The sequence below is a fragment of the Chanodichthys erythropterus genome, chromosome 12 (genome assembly GCF_024489055.1).
Source record: "Chanodichthys erythropterus isolate Z2021 chromosome 12, ASM2448905v1, whole genome shotgun sequence".
NCBI lineage: Eukaryota > Metazoa > Chordata > Actinopteri > Cypriniformes > Xenocyprididae > Chanodichthys > Chanodichthys erythropterus.
The window spans coordinates 50,716,570-50,743,011 of record NC_090232.1 but is presented as its reverse complement, the minus strand read 5'-3'; the positions used below and the strand labels follow the sequence as shown (position 1 = coordinate 50,743,011).

The 26,442-nt window shown below is 38.1% G+C and overlaps 1 protein-coding gene and 1 long non-coding RNA gene across 2 annotated transcripts in view; both read right to left on the bottom strand.

Moving 5' to 3' along the window:
* Positions 1-130: 130 nt before the first annotated feature.
* Positions 131-8,019, bottom strand: LOC137031677 (uncharacterized). Its single transcript, XR_010896595.1, has 4 exons — positions 7,077-8,019; positions 571-667; positions 255-307; positions 131-170 (listed from the first exon to the last, which is right to left on the bottom strand). It is a non-coding gene; the product is annotated as an uncharacterized lncRNA (long non-coding RNA).
* An 11,426-nt stretch (positions 8,020-19,445) lies between these two features.
* Positions 19,446-26,442, bottom strand: part of LOC137032442 (polymeric immunoglobulin receptor-like) — a 93,218-nt gene continuing 86,221 nt past the window's right edge. The window contains exons 6-8 of the mRNA XM_067404203.1: positions 26,344-26,386; positions 26,006-26,083; positions 19,446-20,835 (exon numbers count right to left, since the gene is read on the bottom strand). Coding sequence (XP_067260304.1) covers positions 20,821-20,835; positions 26,006-26,083; positions 26,344-26,386 — 136 coding nt within the window. The 3' untranslated portion in view covers positions 19,446-20,820. The remainder of the gene's footprint in view (positions 20,836-26,005; positions 26,084-26,343; positions 26,387-26,442) is intronic.

Sequence of the window (26,442 nt, the reverse complement as noted above, 5' to 3'; positions counted from 1 at the left end):
AATTAACGCAAATGATAGGAACCTACTGTACAAAAAAAATTCTAAATATGAATCACCTGACAGAAACCTAAGTGTTAAACTGTAGCTTAAACCACATCAGAAGAATCAGAGGGTTTTATGGGTAACTGGGTGTCTTTAATCCCATCGTAAATGTGCAGCATTTGAGGAACCTGGGAATAGAAATAGAAATTATTTAGAGTTTTGATGAAGGCCATCAAACACATTCTTATATCAAACAATTTGATTTTACAAACTGCTTCTCTGTTTTCTGTTCCAGGTTCAGACAATTGAGCTGCAGAATCAGGGTCTGTAATAAAAAACACTACATTAAGCATAATTTCACATTAATGCTCAAGATATTAGACTCGCATCGACTAGTTGTGTCCAGCAGGGGGAAGCAACATCTTTCTATTCACCCATTTCTCAGACAACAATGTAATTCGCTGGCAAACAACTGTAAACATTATTGTGACAAATAAATGACTATGACAAACCTCTAAGTTGGTAACATGACATGCAAAATTACCTGAACAATATCCATAGTTCTGAAAACATTGTAAGCTGAGTTACCTCGAGTCTGATACTTGCAGAGAGTCACAATGCATGACATGAATCCAGTGATGAGCAGAAGCAGAATCACAGTCACAAATCAGAAGACTAAATTCGCCTGCACAGAATAAGGAAGTCACAACAATAATGAAACATTCACACACTGTGTAAAGTTTAACTGAATATATTGTTTTGAATTACTTTTAAAATGTTAAAGTCCCCCTGTAGTCAATTATTTTATCCCTTAAAACTCATATTTGATCACCAAAATGACATATTTAATAAAAGTGAAACAATTTCCTTCATGCCTTAAAATAGCTTGAATGTAACTCTACACCCTTGCCTCATTTAATATACATGGATCAATGAATATGCAAATTAGCCCCATCTCCACTTGCTCCCGCCAGCTCAGAGAGTCTAGTGTTGCTGTAGTGACAAGCAATTTGTTGTTCATGTTGTGGATATTTAAAAAAAAAAGCTTGCTTCAATTGGTATATTCGATTTAACAGCTGTGTAATTAGGGTTGCCAACCATTCCGTATAATACGGAATCGTCCCGTATTTAAGGCATCAAAGAAGCGTTCCATATGAAAGGCATACGGAACGCAGTTTGTCCCGTATTCTCAGGCATGCGTTTTAATTTGAGAATTAATCATTCCTTTGTGACAAATTTGACAACATAGCCGTTTGCGGAAGGCTTTAAGACCAAGCAGACTTCTCTGTCGGCTTCACAGCGAGCGGGTCTCGCGGTAACGGCAAATCCCTTTCACTGTTCGCGGTTTGATTTCAGCATTCAGCCACGCAAGAAAATGTCTGTAACCAAGGTTCCCTGAATAAGGGAACGAGACGCTGCGTAGCTTAGCCATACTCCCTGCACGCCTGTGAGCGTCTGCTTCATCCTTATATCAGAAGCTGGCATTCTTTGTTCTCAGGGGTGCTTTATAGTTTCCTGGTCCGTGACGTCACACGCTCTGACGTCCCGTTGGTTCGATTTCACGAGTGCTTCAAGACGAAACACGCAGAGGCGTTCCCAAAGTGACTACGCAGTGTCTCGTTCCCTTATTCAGGGAACCAGGGTTACAGACATTTTCTTGCGTGGCTGAATGCTGAAGTAAGGATGAAGCAGACGCTCACAGGCGTGCAGGGAGTATGGCTAAGCTACGCAGCGTCTCGTTCCCTTATTCAGGTAACCAGGGTTACAGATGTAACCCGAGACGTTCCTTTTCATGGGAACATCGACTCTGCGTAGTCGCTTTGGGAACGCTATCCCAACTAGGCCATAAGACCAAATGACTGTCTGTTATCTTTCAGGACGACAGTACTGAGGACCCTGGAGTGGAGCCCAAATCAAGGTTATAGAACCTAATAAAGGTATGCTGAGACGACCACCCAGCAGCATCACATATGTCATTGAGGGGAACCCCCGACATCAAAGCCTTTGAGGCAGCCATACCCCTGGTGGAATGTGCCAGCCAAAGGAGAAGGCTACCCGGAGGACTCATAAGCAAGCGAGATGGCCTCGACCACCCACTTACTCATTCTCTGCTTAGACGCTGGACCTCCCTTGTTAGGAGATCCGGAACATACAAATAATTGTTCAGATTTTCGCCACAGGGCAGCTCTGTGGACGTAAGCGTCTAAGGCCCTCACTGGGCAGAACAGATTTAGTTTTTCCTTATCCGCATTTGCAAAAGGTGGAGGACAAAAGGCCTGCAGCACAATCAGCCCTGGGACGTTTGTGGGGACCTTGGGAATATACCCGGGTCTAGGATGCAGAAAAGCTTTGACCATTCCAGGTGCAAAGTCTAGGCATGAAGGAGCAACAGATAGTGCTTGTAAGTCTCCAATTCTTTTGAGAGATGTTATGGCCAGAAGAAATATGGTTTTCAATTTGAGGAACTTCTCAGACACTTCCTCTAAAAGTTCAAAGGGAGCCGCAGCTAACCCTTCCAACACAATGGCTCGGTCCCAGGACGGAGTTTTTGTGCGTACCACAGGCCTCAGCCTCTGAGTATCATGGAGAAAACGTGTGACCAAAGGGTTTCTACCCACAGAAACACCCTCTATTTTAGCGTGATAAGCGGAAATCGCTGCAATATATACCTTCAATGTAGAAGGGGTTAAACCATTCGAGAATTTTTCTTGGAGAAATTGCAGTACATGACTGATGGAAGAGTGGAACAGATCCACCTGAGACAGGCTACACCAAGTAGCAAACAGCTTCCACTTATACATATAATGTTTTCTTGTGGATGGTGCTCTGGAGTGGAGAATGGTCTCTACAACCTTGGTTGAGAGAGCAGATTCTATGAACTCGGCCCCCTTAGGGGCCAGGCCCACAGTTTCCATATCTCCAGGCGCGGGTGAATTATTGTGCCGCCCGCCTGAGACAGAAGGTCCTGCCTGATCGGAATCTTCATGGGGGAACCTTCTAAGAGGGATACTAGATCCATGAACCATATCCGGGTCGGCCAGAATGGGGCTACCAATATGAGATGGACCCCGTCCTGCCGAACCCTCTCCAGAACTCCGGGGAGCAGAGCAATTGGGGGAAATGTGTCTGGATGAGTCAGAGAATACCACAACGGGCAGTGAGACGTCTCTTTCGAGGCAAATCAGCTCCACCACCTCAGGGTGGAGCCTCCATTCCCCGGGCCTCGGCCCCTGCCTCAACAGGATGTCTGCCCCCACATTTTGATGTCCCGGGATATAGGCTGCTCTCAGTTAGCGGAGCTTCCCTTGGGACCATAGGAGGATCTGATGGGCTAATTTGCACAGCTGGCGAGACCGCAGACCCCCCTGATGGTTGATATAGGAGACCACTGACATGTTGTCTGTATGAACTAACACGTGATGGCCCCTCAGGTCTGGGAGGAAGTATTTGAGTGCTCAAAATACCACTATCATCTCCAGCTGATTTATATGCCAGGAGCGATGATGGTCCCCCCAAAGACCCTGAGCTGAGCGACCACTCATGATCGCCCCCCAGCCTGTGAGAGATGCATCCGTCGTTAGCATTTTGTGACGACAAGGAGCCCCCAACACAGGACCTTGGGACAGAAACCAGGGCTTCTTCCACACCACCAAGGCATGAAGGCATTAGGGCTGCACGATTAATCGCATGAGATTGTCATGCATGTCTCGTCAGTAAAGCCGGTTCTGTGATTAGCGGTAAATGTCCATCACCTGCTTTCAAATGGAGCGGCACTTAATATACAGAGCCGTAGTTCGCGGACAAGCTACGCAATATCGCGTTCATAATCGAAGGCGATTCATATCGATATTGAACGCGATATTGCGTAGCTTGTCCGCGAACTACGGCTCTGTATATTAAGTGCCGCTCCATTTGAAAGCAGGTGATGGACATTTACCGCTAATCACAGAACCGGCTTTACTGACGAGACACGCATGACAATCTCATGCGATTAATCGTGCAGCCCTAGAAGGCAACGCCGCGTGACCTTGATTGTGCGAAAAGGATTTCCCCTCGGAGAAAACCCCCTGGTCCTGAGCCACCACTGTAAGGGTCTCATGTGCAGTACACCAAAAGGTATCACGTTGGAAGCAGCTGCCATCAGACCTAACAGTTTCTGAAACTGTTTTACAGTGAGTGACTGGCCTAATTTCACCCCTTTCACGGTTGAGAGAATGGAATTCACCCGAGCAGGAGACAGACGTGCCTGCATTGTAGTGGAATTCCACACTCTTCTTGGCATTGAGTCTCAACCCTAACCTTCTCATGTGCGACAGAACTACATCTCGATGTTGAACTGCTTGTTGCTCTGATTGAGCTAGAATCATGCCCTGGAGTCTCAGCGGAGCCAGAGCCGCATCCACGCACTTCGTGAAGGTGTGGTGTGAAAGAGATAGGCCGAACGGAAGAACCTTGTATTGGTAAGCTTCGCCCCCGAAAGCAAACCTAAGGAACTTCCAATGTGAAGGATGGATTGACACATGAAAGTACGCATCTTTCAGATCTATTGTCACGAACCAGTCCTCGGACCTGATCTGTGTGGTGATCTGTCTGAGTGTAAGCATCTTGAACTTGAGCTTTTGCACTGAGTGATTTAACATGCATAAATCTAGAATAGGACGCAACCCTCCATCCTTCTTCGGAACTATGAAGTAGCGGCTGTAGAACCCTGACTGTTTGCTGGGGGGGAGGAACCCTCTCTATAGCTCCTTGTTCCATAACCAGAGACTGCTGGGGGCCCACCACTGTAGGTAGGACCCCGTTGAACTGGGCGGGCGAAACCCGAATTGTATTTTGTAACCCTTTTCTGTCATTTGGAGTACCCACTGAGAAATGTTGGGAAGACGTTTCCATTCTTTCAGAAATTCTACTAAGGGAACCAGCTTCTCGAGGCTGGTCTCTGGTGTTTTTTGAGCACTTGGCTCGACGCCCTGAAGCGGCGCGCCGGCAGGGAGCAGTCGAATCAAGTGCTGACCAGCCCTCCTCAGAGGGTGGGGACCGCTGTGCCCCGAAACGCACAAGACCGCGGGGTTGGCAGAACGGCCCCCTGAGGGCGCCGAAGAGGGGTTAATATTATAGATTTTCATTTTACAGGACCCTCTCTGGGGGGAATTCCCTCAGAAGTCCTGAACCCCTGGCGTCAGGACTTCTTCAAAGCCTTTCTCGCGATAATGACAGTCCTGTATATAAGGACAGACAACACCAAATAAGACACACAATAACACAGAGCGCTGCTGAAGACTTCAGAAGCTGGCGTTCTTTGTTCTCAGGGGTGCTTTATAGTTTCCTTGTCTGTGACATCACCCGCTCTGACGTCCCGTCACACTATTGGTTCGATTTCACGAGTGCTTCAAGACGAAACACGCAGAGGCGTTCCCAAAGCGACTACACAGCGTTGATGTTCCCATGAAAGGAGGACAGTAATTAATATGATTTGCCTTTTGGTTGACTATGTTATCAAACAGCTAATAATGTGTTGTTAATGTTACACACCGTTCCTGTTCTTTATCTCAGAGTCAGACAGTTACCTCCTAACAATCAGTATCCTTACAAACGCTTTGAACAACTCAGAACGTCAGTGGAGAAAGGCATAGTTCATCAAAATATCATGATAGACTCGCTATATTGCTAACACAATTTTTCATATCAACAGAAAATATAACGTTACCGGGATATCCAGGCTTCTTATGAGCCTTTCCTGCTTCAGAGCAGTCATACCCTGCGTTCCATTGGGAAGGGCTCATCCCCACGCTGATTCATTTATGCTCCGATGCTTCCTGAAGCAGTGTTTTGAAATCGGCCATCAATAAATAAGTCGTTATTTTGTTTTATTTTGGCGCTCCAAAAATATTCTCGTAGCTTTATAATATTAATATTGAACCACTGTACTCACATGAACCGATTTAAATATGTTTTTAGTACATTAATGGATCTTGAGAGAGGAAGTGTCATTGCTGTGTCATTGCTCCCTATAGGAGGCCTCACTGAGCCATCGGATTTCAACTAGAATATATTAATTTGTGTTCTGAAGATGAATGAAGGTCTTACGGGTATGAAGTGGCATGAGGGTGAGTACTAAATGACAGAATTTTCATTTTTGGGTGAACTAACCCTTTAAGAAAGGGGGGAAATATGATGTGTAGTCTTCAGCAAAATAAAAAATAAAATAAAAAGTACTTACACACCCAATCAGTTTGTTCTGATGTTCTTAACTTAATCTTTTTTTCCCGTACAGGTCTTAGGTGTAAGATAAAATTACACACCCATGTTACATGTGCATGTATGTTCATTTGTTTGTCTGCCCTCTAGGGGGCAGGAAAAGCATTTACCTGTGTTTTGTTTAATTTAATTTATTATCCTCTCTGAGCCCCTCTATAGCAGACAGGAAGCCAAATCTGTTTACCATTTACACTAAGATAATATGGGCACACAAACATATGAAGGGAACAATATGTGAAGTTTGGGGAATAAAGGATTAACAACCAGGAAAATTAACAAATTTTAGAACTAAGGGGTATTCTGCTTTTATGATAGTCAACAATCTTAAGTTTGGGAGCAATTCAGCGAGAATATACTCTGTGCAGTTTTTGCAATAATAGTGTACCACTGTGACCACATGGTGAGATCACTTTGAGTTTAAATTGTTGACTGGGCTGTACTCATCTATCAGATAGTAAAACAATATGTCTGTTGCTTGTGTGGCGGGGCGGTGTAATTTTGAGACACAAGCCCAAATTTTTGTTCACTAATAATAAAGTCCGACTACGCCACCCTAAGGATTAACCCCAGGGAAAAATACTCAAAACCACCCAAATTGGGGAATATAGCACACAGGTTCGGTTCCCTCAAAATGAGGCCAGAGACATGAGTATAAAAAATACAAAATGTTTATTAATACAAAAGTTAATTAAAATACAAAACAATGAAATCACAAAAAAATACATGAAACCCGACTTCAAACACAAATTACAACAAGAGAAAAAGATAACAAAACCAACTTGAGATAGTATGTATTTATATATGTGTATGTATATGTAAAACAAAAACAGCATTACCAGCAGGGGCTGAGGCTCCCAACGGCTGGGATCAATGTAGAGTTTGGTTTCTCAAGAGCACACTTCCACACGCACACACACCCGTGCACTCTAATCACACTATCAAACACTCAAGGTGTACACCGCACACGATGGAGAACCACCACCACAAGGAGGGAGATCAAACCACCCGTGGGACCCCAGCTCCTGCAATAAATCAAAAGAAAAATAAATAACTTTGAAAATAAACTGGACAGAAATGGCAATATGACATCAATGCAGCAACTCCTCACATAAGTGGCATCAACAAACAAAAGTGAGGAGAAGCAACAATGTAACCAGAAAATCAGATAGTTAATCACCTGAAATTGTTACAAACACCAACTTCTATACAGTAAATCACCACACGATTTGAATTGCATTCATAGGTTAAACATGCACATGTCGACAGATTATAGTTTCACCAAAGAAAGAAAAATCAAAGCAATACAATCAAACAAATATCCACCAACTTAAAGAAAAAGAAAAAGGTTAAATGATTTAACCATGGTAACTGATAATGAAATAAACCAAAACATGAAGCAGGGCACAAGAAAAGGAACGTAATAGAATCAAACCAGCAGTCCCCTTTAATAAACGTTGATGACTTCGTCGGCACGGCTGTATAGACAGCCGCTCTTTTAACAGCGCGAAGACAGCAGCAAGAACTCACGGCAGCAAACATTCACGGCATAAAACGATCACGGCAGCAAACAAATCACAGCATAGAACGAGAGGGAGAATCCATCAGGATATCACGCCGAACAAAATGCTTCATAGGCACGGGCTTGTTACAGTCATACCCACCGCTACCATCATGGGGTACAAGAAGTCATATATACTGAGAGGCAAACAGTCATCAAACCCACCAAGCAGCACAAAAAGGAAAACAGCACCGGACCATAAAGACTGCACTCCACAGCCACCGTCAACACAGCCAAAACAAAGGGGGAAAACGGACGTGACGCATCCCAGGTAACAGCCAATCGGCCTTTAAATAGGAAGTACTATTCGCTGATAGGCAAACACTGCTGTCAATCACCTAATCCTGTTACACTTGTCTTATGTGATGAAAGTCCAACTGTGTGTCTACGTGGTGTTAGGTGTGAAAACGCTTCTCAGTTTTGACCAGGAAATTATTCATGAACCACAACCTGTTTCCTGTCCTCTCTGTTTCTGTCTTTAACATGCTTGAGTTCTTTTCTGTTGCCCTTTTGCTGTTTTTCTACTACTAAATTATTATTATTATTATTAAATATATATTTCAAAGCATGTTGATCACATGTTAAATACCATCCACATATAGAAAGAAAAAGTCAAACATTTTAAAGAAACAATCCTTGCCAAACTTTGAAAAAGACATGAAAAAGCTTTGGGGTGAATAAGAAATGCTTGTTAGGGTTATTTTCTGTGGTAATCAACAGCATGAGAATGATAATTTTGTTTAACAGAAATAATAAATAATGCAAAACAATTGCTTGAACCTTAAGATTACTCTTTCTCCATCATATGAGCTGTGGGAGAAGAGTTGCAATGTTGGAAATGTAGTTTGTGTGTTCAGCTGACACATCAAATCTCTTCCTGTGGCTGTAGTTTCACTTTCTGTTTAAGTAACTGCCACAGACAAGTCATGTTTGACTGAAGAAAAAAAGGGCTCCTAGTATTTTGTTGATAAAAACATTCTGAAAAATTAGCATCTCAATGGCAGTTGCTTTTGGGAGCCTCCAAAATGCCTGTACCATTATTGCTGCTTGCATTAATTTAGCAGGATATACAGCTACATATACAGCAGGAGTAGATCCTCAGTATAGTACAATAATCAGCATTTTTCATGATTAGGTAATTGTGACAGCTGTAGGCCCTAATAACAAAAATGTGGTAAAGTTTTCGCAGTGGGGGTTTAACTGCCTGGCAGCACCATTTCCACATGTAAGACTGATTTCAAATGGAAAGATATCAGCCAATCACAGCAGTGGGCGTTTACACTGAAGTCTGACAGCAGACACGCCCCACAGCATCCAAATCAGAGGGCTAAAATCAGGGTTGAAAATAGCCTTTGATTTCTAAAAAAAAAAATCATACTAACATTATAAGTTAATCTCAAGAAACACTATGAAATAATAATTTTATATAAAAAAAATGCAGTTCATGACCCCTTTAATGACTACTGACATACAAAATATTAATGAAATAAAATGAATGCTTCACTTGCAGTCGAGAATAACATGATTTTATTTGTCCATTAAAGTATCTCATGAGACAAAAAAGAAAACATTCACATTTATTATATGATACATATTTGTGTGTCAGCTGTAAACATAACAGAATCAAATGTAAAACTAAAGATAATTACAATAAAAACAAAAGACCAAATAAATAAAGTCATGAAGATGAATCTGATCTTTCTGAACTATAATAAACAGAAAAAACAAGCTTGATTATTATATTATATTATATTATATTATATTATATTATATTATATTATATTATATTATATTATATTATATTATATTATTAATAAACTCATTTGTGCTGAGGAGTTCATGATGGAGTGCTTGATTCTCATATAGCATAATAGTTTATGAAACACGGCTGTAAAATACAGTTGTTTCTGTGTCTCTGTCCTCTGGATCACAGTGACGTCCAGTGTCTTTCATCTATAATCACAAGAAACAAGAGATAGTTAACAGAAAATAAATCTGTTTAAAGTTTTAACATATAAATATAATAAATTACACACACGCTGATGAAGATTCAGTGCCTGAAAATCACTGCCATCACAATCTCTGTTTCAGTTACAGTGTTGAGAAAGAAACAAAATCTGACTGTTTCAGTGAATCTGCTAACACAATTACTGATGTAAACCTTGAGCTCAATAAATAACCATAATCATCAGTTTCTGATCACTCACCTGTTCATAAAACACTGGATTAAACTCTACGATGGAGGACGACAGCAGACCTGTGAAATAGATCAATGTTAGATACTCACTCCTTATCATATAGTTCATAATTATAAGATAAGTTATTGTCATCCAAATTCCAACTCTAGGCAATATTCAGTCATTTATTGTACGCCAAAAATGCTGAAACATAAGAAAAATTACTTTTGTGTAAAATATTACCTTTCTTCTTCTTTTTATTTCGTACAGACACTGTAATCAGTGGAACTGCTATCAGGAGTAAAACCAAAACCTCCACAGTGACGATAATCACTGAAAAACACAAGACGAAACAGTCAGAAGAATAAGAATAGAAACCAGTTTACAGAATGATTAAATGAAAGACTTGTATGGAAAAAAAAGAAGGATGTGAGGATTATTGAAAGTTATGTTGCCTTGACAACCATCAGTCACTTCCTGCTCTTATGACAGTGTGATTTAAAGGGTTAGTTCAACCAAAAATGAAAATTCTGTCATTAATTACACACCGTCATGTCACCTGTACACCTGTAACATCTTCGTTCATCTTCAGAACACAAATTAAGATATTTTTGATGAAATCCGAGAGGTATATGACTCGTCCATAGACAGCAATATAATCAACACTTTCAAAACCAAAACAAAAATAATGACTTTATTCAACAATATCTTCTCTACTGTGTCATTCTCATATGTCGTTTACGTCCAGCGCTTCCATGTTTACGTCAGAACATCGGCTCAGTATTGGCCTGCTCCTGCGTCAGCATAACACATGCTGATCATATGATCAGATTCAGCCAATACTGAGCCGGCGTTCTGATGTAGAACCTGGATGCGCTGGACGTAAACAGAATGACACAGAAGAGAAGATATTGTTGAATAAAATTGTTATTTTTGTTTAGTTTTTGTGCACATAAAGTATTCTAGTCTCTTCATAACATTAAGGTTGAACCACTGCAGTCACATGACTGTTTTAACAATGTCTCTATTACCTTTCTGGACCTTGAATGAAGGTAATTATGTTTCTTTGGGGGATAAAAACACCTTGAATTTTATCAAAACTGTTTTGATTTGTGTTCTAAAGAAGAACGAAGCTCTTACAGGTGTAGAACAACATGAGGGTGAGTAATTAATTACATAATTTTAATTTTTGGGTGAACTAACCATTTAATCTCTTATGCTACGTCACTTATGTATGTGAGAGAAATATATAGTGCAGTGAGTGTGTGTGATGTGTTAAGATGTCAGCAGTAAATGACAGACATAGTGCATATTAAATAAAAGATATTAATGAGAGATGAAGGTCAGAAGATGAACCTGTTGAAGAGCTGATCTGATGATCTGTGATCATGATGCTGCTGGATTGTGGGTTTGTGTCTGATGTTCTCAGATAGTTTGAAAATGAGCTGATAGTTTGATCTGAAGGGGAATAAAGACTGAGCTGTTATACTGACACATTAATGCACATAATCATGGGTTTATGTGAAGAGAAACTTGAGCTGGAAGATTAATATTAAATATCAGGCACTTGAGTGCAAGGTGAAGGTCATAAACATGAATGATTAAGCAGTTTGTTGATTAATAATGAACATCAGGCACCTCTGATCACAATCAGCTGGATTTCTTTATATTCTCCCCATCCAGCTCCACAGCCATACAGTCCAGCATCTTCCATCTTCAGGTCACTGATGGTCACTGTAAATGATCTGGTCTGATGATCATCCTGCAGTGAGAATCTGGGTGAGGTCTTTTTCCCATGAGATTGTAGAAAAAGGACACGGTGTCTGTAAGGTCCTTTGTAGAAGTATTTGTATAATGTTTCATATCCTCTTGGATAAGGGCACTTAATGAGCACTTGTCCTCCCTCCTTTCCTTTCACTGTAATGTCCACAGACAGTGACCTGATCACTGCACACACACACACACACACACACACACACACACACACACACACACATACACACACACACATACACACACACATCAGCACAATAATAAGCCATAACATTACATAATAAATATCTTTAGAAGAGATCTTGAGCACCCAGCAGCAAAAACACACAAACTGTCAGTGGGAACTTCAATTTCTTCATCAGCTCAGTTCAGAAAATCAGTCTGAAACTCTCAGTCAGGGCTGCTGCTGCCAACTTTTGAGTTTAGCTTGGAGTGAGAATTATGAATAGGGGCGGGAGGATTTGATTCATAAGCTTGAGATTTAATTCTGATCTTGAATCAATATTGATTAATTTAGCTAAATATCAGGGTTTTTCCTCAAGAAAACAAATCTCTCTTAACTAATGAGCTAATGCTGTGACCGTATACAGGAAAACTTGTCATTTGGTATTATTATCAAAGTGGACCTATTATGCAAAATTCACTTTTACATGGTGTTTGAACATTAATGTGTCCACCCACTCAATTTTAATCACCATAAATCATAAGAAGTGTCTCAGAATAAACAGTTCCCTTGCAATACTACACAAGTACTGCATCATTCGTCTTATTAATTAATATTAATTATTAATAAGTCAAAATGCAATGGGGAAAACTAATTTTTTTTGTGATTCTGAAGCTTTTATACAATCACGCAGTGTTAACTGCACGGCCATTGGTTCGTTAAGTTAAAGTAAACGAACCAATGACATAACAAAATTGCAGAGCGAGCCCGCTTGAGCCTGCCAAAAGTGGTGGGGCATCGGGCTATATAACCATGTCAAATCACCATGGCAAATCAATTCATTCTCCTTCAGTGACACAGATATGATCTCTTCACATGATCTACAAGACTTGAAGCCGCATTCACCCTCAAGCAGCCGGATTTCGCCGCTGATCAGAAGCAGCTTATATCTTAACCCTAAATCCTCAGTGTTCAGTGAACACTGCTCATTGTGCACACTAGAGAGTGTCAGAGTAACACTGAAGCAGTGTTGAAGTTAATGAGATTATTAAGTGATTAACTAAAGGACTGAGCATTAGTGATGAACACCTGCTGTTAACAAGCAGAAGGACAGTAGAGATAACAAGATGACCCTTGACTTTATAACATTATGCTTAAAAGACACATTTGTCTTGGTAAAAAAGCCAAAAGAAGTGAGATGTGATGAAGACATAAGATAAATCTGCAACATAAGATCTAGTAAAGAAAGCTAACGTTAAGCCAAGAGCCCATCTAAAGAAAACACAATGATCACCATAATAGTGACATCAAATGAAATATTTTCAATAAAACATCCAAACCTCAATAAGAACTTCTGTAGACTTTTGACACAAATCAAGTTAAACTGTTCACTAATAAGTGAAGCTGGTAATGAATGTCCTTTTTTATCTTCAGTTGATTTCAGCTAAGTTTTTTTTTTTTTTTTTTTTTAATTATTATTTTTACTTATTTATTTATTTATTTAATTAATTTTATTTTATTTAAAAAAAAAAATTGGGGGGGGGGGGGGATTCACAGTTACAGGTTTTTATGTTATTTTATATTATACATGTACATTAAGTCTATTTTTGCAATTTTGTTAATATTTTCTGTATTTCCAAAATACAGGAAAAAAAGATGTCACCAACCCAAGTAAAAGCTTGTTGTAGTTCCTACCAGTCGTTTGTTGTAGTCCTATAAAAATAAATTTCTTCAAAAGAAAACATTTCTCTTTGCATTGAACTTTGAGCGTTGTAACTTTGCAGATGTTGTTTATGCTCGAACAGCAACATTACACACTAACTAAAGTTAAAAAAGTGAAATCATAATCTACCACCCCTTCAACACACATCAGTGTTCATATGGAAACCACCAGCAGAAAGGATAAAAAGAGTGACAACAGTGAAGTTTTTTTTTTTTTTTAATTATATATTATTAAGTATTAAAAAGTACAAATAACTAAAACTAAAAGAGAAATTAAATAATTTTTTAAAGATTTGAGAATTAAAGATCAGAACTCACCCATCAGTAGGAACACAAAGGCTGTTTGTGAGAAGCTCATTCCTGTGGTCACATCATTTCTCTTAAAGGTCAAGTATTCAGTATCTCCAAATGACTCTTCTATCAGAAAACTGAAATATAAATGTCTGTTTGATTCTCATCTCTTGTGATGAAAGTCAAACAACTGAGCCAACATACATTGTCTTTGTGTGCGTTTGATGTTGAGGGGCAATGTGTGTGAAAATGCATCTCTGTGAAACTCAGGAAATGAGCTCAGCTCTGAACTTTAATGCTACACACTGACCACAAGCAGGTTTGTCTGTGCAGTGAAGCTTCTTTTTTCCTTTCAGTATTTTATTTTTTCTTTTCAGTATTTTTTATTTTGTATTGTGTCGTAATGGAATGCAAACCAAAAGGAATTTGGACAATTAATATATATATAAAAAAAAAAAAAAAAAAAAAAAACTTTCATGACACACAAGAGCTTTTATAGGCCTACAAATCTTACTTTATAACAGAATGGATAATGCATCCTTCATAAAACCTATTCCTTTCTTCCTGAATAAATGTATTAGGTAGAACACAGGCAAAGAACACAATCTTTTTTTTCTTTTTCTTTTTTCTTCAGTGTGATTAAAGACTACAGGGGGTTTCAGGAACCGATTCATCTCCACACTGACCTCTTATGGACAACATATGAAAATAAAATATAGACTGAACCAAAACATATATTACAAGTCCATACTGTACACAAATTTATAGCATTAATAAGGCTGCTGAAGAAGAAGAAGAAGAAGAAGAAGAAAAAGCTAATTTATCAAATTCATCACGTTGGCTGCCCAGTTGAGGTTTAGCTGTTAGTAAGAACCCATTAGCCCCTGCTGGTAGATGTTTTAACTACACTATATGGCATCTTTCTCCATCAAAAGCCATTCAAACCTTTTCTTTTTTTTTTTTAATTGATTGTATCTCTTACCATTGGAGAAAGCATAATGGCTAACTTAATCAAGTCAGTGCCCGCCATTCAAAACTCCTTCCCTGTGTACCGCCAGTGCTGGAGTGTTAGCATTAGCCGTTACACTTTTTTGGCTAAAGGTTGAGGACTTGCCTTCTGGCTTAGCTTAAGTCACAAATTTTAGGACTTGAGACTTGCTTGACAAAAATTAATAATAAAAGATTAACTTTGACTTGACATTCATTACTTGAGACTTGACTCGGACTTCAGTTAAATGACTTGAAATAACTTGTCTTTTGTTTAATAAATATCTGTTTTTGAACGCACCGCAGCCTAACCACGTGACGCAGCAGGCAAGCAGAGCGAGCTATCGTGACTGAACTTGACTGAACTGAGTCTTGACTGAACATGGAAGGCGTTACACCAAGAATAATTAAGTAAAAAAATAACATTTTGGACATGTCAAGAGTTGACTTTGAATTGGTTTTGCGTTCATTAAACAGAAAATTGGGTTAAAATCAGTGCGGTCAAACAATACACTTTTCACTCATACACATGCACGCACATTCATTTATTTTATTTTTTATTGCATTAATAACTCTGTATGTGGACACCTTTTGAGGTGTATTTATATTCTCTTTTGACACACTTTATCTCTTCATTTATGCACATGTGGCTTCTACTTGTGTTAACATATTACCTGCATGCGTCAATTGCTATGTTACTTGTCTATCACCTTGTTTATTTACGTCTTCAATGCATTTCCTATTTGCGTCAATGGCTTAAGCAATACACACATTTTTTTATTATACATTTTTATCAGATTTCTACCTTGCTAGACATTTATTTCCTAACTGTCTTCATTTTTGTCAGTTACACACAACAATGCTTTTATCCCCCAGAACCCATATTCAACTATACACATAATGCAACATTTGTCATCTTTACAGTGTTTTTGCATGTCACATTATGAAAACTTCATAGACCCCAGAGGTTTTCCAAGTTCAACAAATTTCTGCTTTTTATTATATCTTTTAAAATCTTTATCAAATTGTTTAGAAGAGAACACTCCATTTCTCTTGACAGCCCAACGCAGAAACGTATTGATAAAGCACTGCAGTTGTACACCAACGTATTGCTCTATTCTTTATCATAACTCCAAGTAATAACAACGACAAACATTCGACACATTTCTAGACAATTGCGAGCGAACATATATTGCTGTTAGCTGGTTAGCCAGAGACCTACAAGCTGCGCGGAATTTGGACGTGGAGACGTGACATGTTCAGATTAAACCATATAAGTGTTACAGTCCAACCCTATCTCACGGCGAATTCGTACTAATTCGGGTTGCGCAGTCCAGTAACGTTACTCTACTTAGGCCATTGAACTGAAACTTGGAGACATGTGGATGTTAGACACTGGATTTTAGTCCTTGCTAATCACATATTTGTCTAGAAGTTTATTTACTTAGAGGAGATACAGACTTGTGCTGTTTCAATTGGATTGCACATCAGAACAGATTACGCTTAGTTTTATATTTTGGCTCCTTAAAAACTTAACTAATTGAAATTATTTTCTCTGTGAAAATTATAATTATATTCTTTCCTACAAAACAATCAGTCTGTCAAACGTGGCAACAATTATTAATTGTATTAGGTTGTGATTCGGAGGAGGAAAGAGCTGATCCAATGCTGTTTGATGTCAAACCAAATTAACCACATGAAAGTCAAGTCACCTTTATTTATATAGCACTTTTTACAATGCAGATTGTGTCAAAGCAGCTTTACAGTGATAACTGGTACATTATTTTGGCTGGACATCAGCTCTTCAAGAATAGTGTCAATGCAGGCAGATCAAAAGCACTGAAAATCACTAAATGTCAAGAAAACTGTTGAATATCAAATGTCAAGTCAAATGTCAAGTGTCCCCAACTAAGCAAGCCAAAAGCGACAGCGGCAAGGAACCCAAACTCCAACAGGTGACATCAGGTGGCAAATAGGTGTTAAAATGGAGAAAAAAACCTTGGGAGAAACCAGGCTTAGTCGGGGGGCCAGTTCTCCTCTGGCGAACAGAGGAATAGCTGATATGTGCCTCATTTTATCTTTATACAATATGTCTCAACAAATGTTCAAACTAATTTCCTTTCAAAGAGTGATCATGTGATCAAAGAGTTGCATTATGGGTAGTGTAGTTTGAACTTACTAGTGTTTGACTGATAGTTCAACTGTAGTATTTCCTGTTGTTGTTCTTGTTTCAGTTTCTGTTTGATGAGACACTGACAGAGAAAAACACCAGTGACGTATGAATGAGTCGCTCATGCGATAATATAATAACATATAATAACACAAACACACATATAACATTGTTTGTCCTGTGCTGTTGCTGCATATGAACGAAGGTTGTGTTTTCTGTTCATAACACTGATTAGTGATAATCACATGACATTAGTGCTCATTTAGAAGATGCTTTATTATCTGAACTGATACAGTCACTTTAGATAAAAGTGTTTGTCAAATGCATGAAAAACTTATGTGAAGTAATGCTACTGTAACACTCATGTCATGATGATTTTACTCAGAAGTTTCCAAGTTTTTACAAGTTTGTGTAAGACATGAATTGTCTTGTCAGAACTATCTGGAAGTGTAATAATGGGAACTGCATTGTTAACATGGTGTATAGAAGCATTGATATCTCTGTATTCAGTATAATCAGACTGATTGCTTTGACTGTAGTTATGACGAGTTCTGAAAAGTTATGTGAATGTGACAGGTTGAGTGTCACTAATATTTATTTCGGTTCTTGGTTCATTTGAATCAGTTTTTCCATCTTAATGTTTGTGTACATCTGAAATGGGGGAATTCACCCACTGGCACACACACCTGTGCGGCTCAATTACTGAGGTGCGTTAGGTTTCAGTGTCTTCATAAAAGCATGTCTAAGTGTGGCGTTGTCATTATGAACTTGTTTCATGCTCTTACCACATTTTGTATTAGTGATGTAAAGTCTGATATTCATTTCCGCAAACCGGTTCTTTCGGATAGTTTGGTTAAATTAATCGTATTTCAAAAAATGATTCATAGGTTTCTTTCTTCATCACACAATGATGTCACTACACATCTCTTTTAAAAGACTGGTACTTACACTTGTCTGAGTTCACAGATGCTGACGCCAACCTTCACCTCCATCCTCCCCACCACCACCAGGATGGTCCCTGTCCATACTTCCCGGGGGTCGACAACGCCCCTGCCTTCACCTTCAGGCAGGAATCGTAACGTCTACAACCCTCAGGACGTGAGGGTTGGCTTACGCCAAAGAACTTCATCTTGTGATATTTTGCTTGCTTATTGGTAATAAATATCATTGTTTCGTTATCTTGCCTACCGAGTCTTTCTAATTTCTTCATCAGTTCAGTTCAGAGAATCAGTCTGAAACTCTCAGAAGTTATTCTGACTTTCTGAAACTCAAATACCAGTAATACTGTGCTCTTTTATCTGAGAGTAAAAAAGACATTTGTTGCTCATCTTACATGACTCACTGTGTGTCTGTGTTTCCATGTGGTGAAAACGCCTCTCAGATTTGACCAGGAAATGATCTGTGAATTCATGAACCACAACCTGTTTCCTGTCCTCTGTGTTTCTGTTCTGACTTTAACATGTTTGAGTGCTTTCTCCCCCCTTTATACTATAAAATTATTATCTTTTTAATATTTGAGATCCAGTCAGACAGAGAAGTGATGAATCAAAAATGATTTTATGGTAACACTTTACAATAAGGTTTATTAGTTAACATTAGTTAACTACTTTAGTTAGAACTAATAATGAACTGCACTTCTACAGCATGTATTAGTCTTTGTTAATGTCAATTTCAACATTCATTAATACATTATTAAAATCAAGAGTTGTATTTGTTAGCATTAGTTAATGCACTGTGAACTAACATGAACAATGAACTTCTGTATTTATATTAACTAACGTTAACAAAGATTAACAAACACAGTAACAAAGTTATTGCTCATGGTTAGTTCATGTTAGATAATACATTAACTAATGTTTAACTAGTGCACCTTATTGTAAAGTGTTACCGATTTTATTTATAAGTAAATAATAAAATGCATAATACAAACAATTAAGTCAAAGTTTGTCTTAAATTCAGCCAATTAGCTTACTTTATATTGTAGTTTGTCATTGTTTTATCAAATCTTTCATTTGTCACACTTCTGACTAGGCTAGATCAGACATTTTAATATGAATATGCAAGCTCCAAGGCCCAAGCTAATGGACACTGATCACCACTGAGGTGACTTCAACACAATTACAGTAATAAACAATATAACTTTCAGTGGCATGATTAAAGACAACTTTATAATGTCATTTCACAGAAAAGCAAGAATAGTAAATGACTGTGATGTCAGCATCATTTTGCTGATGATTAACAGTAATGCATAAGAAAATGACCCAACATGCATTAATTTCACTGTAAATTTCTGACTAAAGTAATTTATTGTAAAATAATACTCTTTAATTCTTTATATCACCATTTAACAGGGTATCACTGATACTGGCCTTCACTCATGAAATGATGCCACTAAACAAATATTTACAATATACTGTCTTTACGTTGTTTCTACATTGATTTGAGTAGAGTAACAGTGAAATTATTACAATATAAAAATATTAAAAACTCACAACAATGTTTTTAATTGTGATTAATTACAGAAAAATGTGTTATTAATTAGTGACTTTTTTATCAATTGACAGCACTACTGCAAACATTTTTAAAATGGCAAGGAAGGTACATTTATTTATTTTGAATATTTCATACACAATGTTAATTCAAAGTGCTTTACATAAAAAAGGAAACAAATACATAAGAATTAAAAGATAAAATTCATTAAAACAGTTCAGTAAATACAGTGCAATCAGTTAATAAAAATAGAAATAGCAATAAAAGTCGAAAATAAAAATTGATGTAAAATAAAATTTTAAATAAAAAGAGGATACATAAATAAAATGCAATGCAATCAGTTCAGACATAGCACAGTGCTCATTCAGTCATGCACAGCTAAACAGATGTGTTTTGAGTCTGGATATAATGTGGCTACTGTTGGAGCACATCTGATCTCTTCTGGAAGCTGCTTCCAACTATGTAAGCCACAACAGCTAAAAGCAGACTCTCCTTGTTTGGATCAAACTGTTGGTATTTCTAACTGATGTGATCCTATTGATCTGAGTGATCTGTTAGGTTTATATTCCATGAGCATATCTGCAGTCCTAAGCCATTGAGTGATTTATAAACAAGTAACAGTACTTAAACATCAATTCTAAATGCATCTGGAAGCCAGTGGAAGGACCTGAGGACTGGCATGATGTGTTCATATTTTCTGTTTCTGCTTAGAATCCTGGCAGCAGCGTTCTGTACGAGCTGCAGCTGTCTTATGGTCTTTTTGGGGAGTCCATTACAATAATCCACCCTGCTGGTGATAAAAGCATGAACAAGTTTCTCTAAGCCTTGACTGGAGACAAAGCATCTAATTCTTGCAATATTTTTGAGATGATAATATGCTGATTTAGCTATTTTCTGTACAAGGCTACTGAAACTCAGGTCTGACTCTAAAATCACACCAAGATTCCTGACTTGATTTTTAGTTGTTTGACCCCTAGAGTGAAGGTATGCGTTCACCTTGAGAACATCTTTTTTTCCAAATGCAATGACTTCAGTTTTGTCTTTGTTTAACTTAAGATAGTTTTGGCACATCTAATTTTTAATTTCATCAATGCATTAGCACAGGGAGTCTGTAACGAAGGCGGGACTCAGAGTAAGATCCACATGCGAAGCTTTATTAAATGTTGAGCGTGGTCGTACAGGCATGGTCAGACGGGGCAAACAGGAACATCAGAGACAGGCAGGATCGTAGTCAGAGAACAGGCAGTGGTCAAAATGCAGGCAGCTATCAATCACAGAACAGGAGAATCAGACAGGGATCAGGAACAGGAACCGGAACAGACAGGGAAACAGGATAAACGCTTGGAAATGTATCACAGGGAAAACAAGACCTAGCGGTGAGGTGATGTGTGTAAGAGTCTTTTATAGTCCCGGTAATGAGCTGCAGCTGGGTGTGGTGACACATTTTATAAGGTATAATCTTCTTCAAACATTTTTTCAAATTAATTTTGATCTAAAATTCAACATTGTAGGAACATTGATTTGTAACATTCCAAGAACATGAAAATGTTCAGTTTCCTTAATGTTAGTAGAATGTTATTTAAAGGTTAGTATGATGTTCCTGAAACATTCTTTCAATCATTCAAACACCTGCTGTGAACAAACACTGAAAGAAAGAGAAATAAGAACACAAACTACAACTTTCTTCAGCCACAGCCTTAGATGAACTGAAGATAAAAGACATTAAATCTCTGAAGATCTGATTAAACAACTCCACAAACAGCATTACCAGCTTCACTTATTACTAACCAGACTGACTTTATTTCTGTCACACGTCTACAGAAGCTCTTATTGAGAATTAACAGAAGGTTAGATGTTGATGTCTTACTGAAAATGTTTTGTTTGTTCACCATCATGGGGATCAGTGTTTGCTTTAGTTGAGCTCTTCACCCTTGAATTTTGTTGAGGTGCTTCTTATTCAGCAATTGCAGGTGTTTTCAGAAAACATTTCTGCATTGATATAGCAGATCAACATGTCTGTTTTAATAACAGATAAATGACTGCATTAAAGTGGTTTAAATAGCTGTTTATTTATTTATTTATTTATTTATTTATTTTTGCCTACTTTTGGAATTGAAATGTTATATGAGAAGGAAATAATAAACTCAAATGATGTGATAAAAACTTTTTGTAACACTTAAGTGATTTGTGTAAGATTGTCAAACTATTTAAAAGTTAAAAATGACACACTTAGACATCAGCAATCTTCATACAAACCTCAACAATGGTGACAATCAGTTTGAGTTGGAGCTCTGTCGAGTTGATTCCTAATTGTCTGTTTTTCTTCTTAAAATCAAATTCATAACCTATTTTTTTTCCTTTTACAGTGGGTGAACAGATCCCTGACATTTTCCTATATAAAAAACAGTCAGATTGCCTTGATATCGCTAGTTTTTTCTGACTTCCCAAACATCCGCTACTAGCTCTAGCCCGTTAGTGATAGTAGCATGTCCTCACTAGCATTTGTGCTGTTTGCAATTCTCACTCACATTATTATTCATCTATTCTAATGGCGAAGGTATCAGATGTGTCTCTACCTTTGAGTATAGGTGAGGATATGTTCGAGCTGCATGCAGTGCAGTTGGAGCTGGAGGCCGTGGAGAAGCAGATCCGCGACCTACTAGAGAAGCAGGCCGAGCTACGGGATTGACAAACAGCGCTGGAAACATCCCAGGCTGACGCTTACCAATCCGCTGCAAGTTTGCAGCGTGATATTAACAGTCCTGGTTCCTCTACTCTGTGTGTTTATCTGCACAGGGCCCGAGCACCCAGAACACATTATTCCCAGCCCTAGTTCACTCTGGCACCAACACACATGAAACATGGGTGCTTCAGCACCGGAAGGTTTGAGCCAGGCCTCGGAACAGGACCTCTCCCCCTTCGCCACCCCGTGGTCTTCGGCATCTCCATGTGAAACCACTTCTATTCTCTTCACAAAACGAGATGCAACGCTGTGGTCATTGGAGACTCAATTGTCCATCATGTCCACGCTACCTCAGCTAAAGGTAAGGTGCAGTCACTGTTTTCCTGGTGCTCGTGTTCTCGATGTCTGGGGTGAATGACACCCGGCTGCAGCAGATGGAGGTTCTGAAGCAGGACTTCAGGAGCCTGATCGAGACAGTACACAGCACATTGCCTGCGATGAGGATCATTGTGTCTGGACTGCTTACAACGTAACGACAAGGACATGAAAGGTTCAGTAGATTATTTGCTTTAAATGAATGGTTAATGTCTTGGTGTAATGAACAGAAACTGCTCTTTGTAAATAATTGGAATCTTTTCTGGGAGCGTCCTAGGCTCTTCCGTGCTGATGGCCTGCACCCCAGCATAATAGGAGCAGATCTTCTGTCGGAGAACATATCTAAGATGCTACGCACCGTATGACTAGTAAGTCAAACCTCAAATCAGTCTGTGTTCTGCCCACTTAATTGATAGAAATGTGAGTGTAGTACAGTCTATAGAAACTGTGTCTATTCCCCAAATAGTGAGGTCTAACAATACATATATAGGATCTAGAAAAAATCTGATTGTAATTAAACCAGAAATTCTAATTTCTAAAACTAGGGCTCCTAAACATTAGATCGCTGACACCTATGGCAGTTATTGTAAATGAAATGATCACCTATACTGATTTCCTGAAAGACTTTGCAGATTTTATCTCAGACCTATTGGTCAATTTCGATAAAGCGCTGATTGTTGGAGATTTTAACATTCATGTAGACAATACAAATGATGCGTTAGGGGCTGCGTTTACAGATTTACTAAATTCATTCAGGATTAAACAAAACATCACTAGACTCACTCGCCATCTTAATCATACATTACAAATATAAATTGTACTGCAAAGTGATTGTCACTGATCACAACCTTGTAATGTGCATGCTGCTGACATTTGCCATATTGCGGCACGTTATCGACTAGGTAGAACAATTATCCCGACGATGATAGATTCACAAATAACCTGCCTGATCTGTCTCAGCTGCTCATTGTACCTAAACACACAAATGAACTTGAAGAAATGAATATCAATATTGGCACCATTTTCTCTAGTACATTAGATACTGTTGCACCCATCAGATTGAAAAAGGTAAGAGAAAAATACTGCACCATGGTACAACAGTATTACTCACGCCATAAAAAGAGAAACTCGTAATCTAGAGCGCAAATCAGAATCACGTGGAAAGAGAGCAATTCCCGTTATAAAAAGTCTTTAAAAGCAGCCAGGGCCGAGCATCTCCACAAACTCATAGAAAATAACCAAAACAATCCACGGTTCTTGTATAGTACAGTGGCTAGATTAACAAATAAACAGACATCTCCAGAACAAAACATTTCATTACAGTTTAGTAGTAATGATTGTATGAACTTCTTCACTGAGAAAATCAAAAGTATCAGAACCACAATTGTAAATGTTCAATCTTCAATCGCGCCTTATAATTCAGCTTCAATTATCACCCCGCAAGAACAATTACAGTGCTTTACAACTATAGAACAAAAAGAGTTAAATAAACTTATCACTTCATCTAAAACAACAACATGTTTATTAGATCCTATACCAACTAAACTACTGAAAGAAGTGTTACCTGTAGTGGAAGAGCCTCTCCTCAATATTATTAACTCGTCTTTATCTTTAGGTCATGTTCCAAGAACATTTAAACTGGCAGTTATTAAGCCTCTCATTAAGAAGCCACAATTAGATCCAAATGTATTCCAAATGCATTAAAGACACATTGCTTTAGCCAAGCATTCACATAATGCATCTCATATCAGATCAGTTGCACATGACTATCTTTGCTTAATGTTATGAACAGCAGCTACGCTAATTATTCTCCATTAGCTTTTCTGTTTTATCTCAGGACGCCTGTCCCGAGGTGACTAGAGAGTACATCAACTTCAGTTTGGATCCAGCCTCTTAAGAAGACCTCAGATGACCAACACCTGTTACGAGACGCCGCCAACTCCTGAGAGGACACAAACTTTGGATCAACATGCACCATTCCAAATATTGCTATATATCCTAATTATTGTTAACATGTATTCATTATTTACATGAGCTAATTGTTTCCAGCTCATTGTTTTTTCAAATTAATTTGTTAATAGTAACTGTAAATTAAATTGCCTAAATTATTACATTGTTAGCTAACTGTGTGATTATATATGTACATTTCTGAAATGACAATTTGGACACAGTCACCTTATAAAAGTTCACTCTAAATTGTAATGTTGACATGCACTCCCTGTAATGCTACTCTGAAACGATATGTATTGTGAAAAGTGTTATACAAGTAAATGTGAATTGTGAAATGTGAAATGGGAAATGTGAAATGTGAATTGAAAAAAAAAAAAAAAAAAAACAGCTGCATAATTTATTTATGCCGCAATGCATGCTGGGAACCATGCATGTGTTTTATATGCTGGCATGAAGCATGTCACCATTGTTGTGTTTCATATGCTGAATGTTGATGTCTGTGAGTGTATAAATGACACAAAACATGATTTAAACAAAGTTAACAATGACAGTGCTATTTATACACTCACATAAATATTCAGCATCAAATGCAACAAATTATTTTTTTCACAGTGGTTGAGTTTGATACTTCGCAAAAGCGTTTCAATTCTTTAAGTCAGCAATTACAGAAAAAAAGTATTTTAAACCACTTTAATGAAGTCATTTGTATGTTATTAAAACAGACATGTTGATCTGCTTTATCAATGCAGAAATGTTTTCTGAAAACACCTGCAACTGCTGATAAAGAAGCAACTCAACAAAAGTCAAGGGTCAAGAGCTCAACTAAAACAAACACTGATCTCCATTGTGGTGACCTCAAAGTAAACTTTTTTAATAAGACATCAACATCTAAACCTCTGTTAATTCTCAGTAAGAGCTTCTGTAGACATGTGACAAATAAAGTCAGTCTGGTCAGTAATAAGTGAAGCTGGTAATGCTGTTTGTGATGAACATGTTTGTAATGTTGTCTGGGATGGACAGTCTTTGTGAAAGATTACATGAGTTTTGAATGCACAAACTCTTTCGCATGTGTGGTTTTTTGATATTTCACTTACGCACGTTCTGATTTTGCTGAGTTAGATGCATTCCTGGGTCAACATATTTTGTTGATCCTGGACCAACATTCTAGTCTTAAAATTTAGTCTTATCCCTATTCCTACCCCTAAACCTAACCCTACCCATAAGTTATCCCAAAAATCAGAGGGATTGATAGATGAATAACACTGATGTAGAAGAACCAATTCATGAATTTAAGCCTAAACTTGACATAATCTGTAAACTTGTCCCTCAAATCTGATTGGTTGATTTGAATGTTGTTCCAGGATCAACAAAAACGTTGACCCAGGAACATGTTGAACTCAGCAATATCAGGTTATGCTTCACTTACTGTGAGTGTGCCATAAAGGTCAGAAGATCTGGACCTGAGGTCAAGAGCTGCATATGTGCCTGCACTGGGATCAACGTTCTACAGGGAAACAGAGAAAAAGACTTACTATACAAAAAAAAAAAAGAAAAAAAAAAGGATTTAAAACATTGTGAGTTCACGTCTCAATCAGTGTCTGTCAGTTTGGTATGAGATGTTTGAGCAGTCTGATAATTTCCCAACATATGATGTAATATGACTTGAACACAAGTTGGACCAGCCATAAAAAAAAATCTAAATATATAAAAAAGCTAATTTTATTCTTTTAATAGTATTTTTCTGTGATTCTTTGATCATCTCACCTCATACTCATTTATAGATCTTCTGTTTATCCTTTTCTTCTGACTGTCAAAAACACAAACAAGTAATTTCATTGTTTCATATACAATTAATAATCAAAT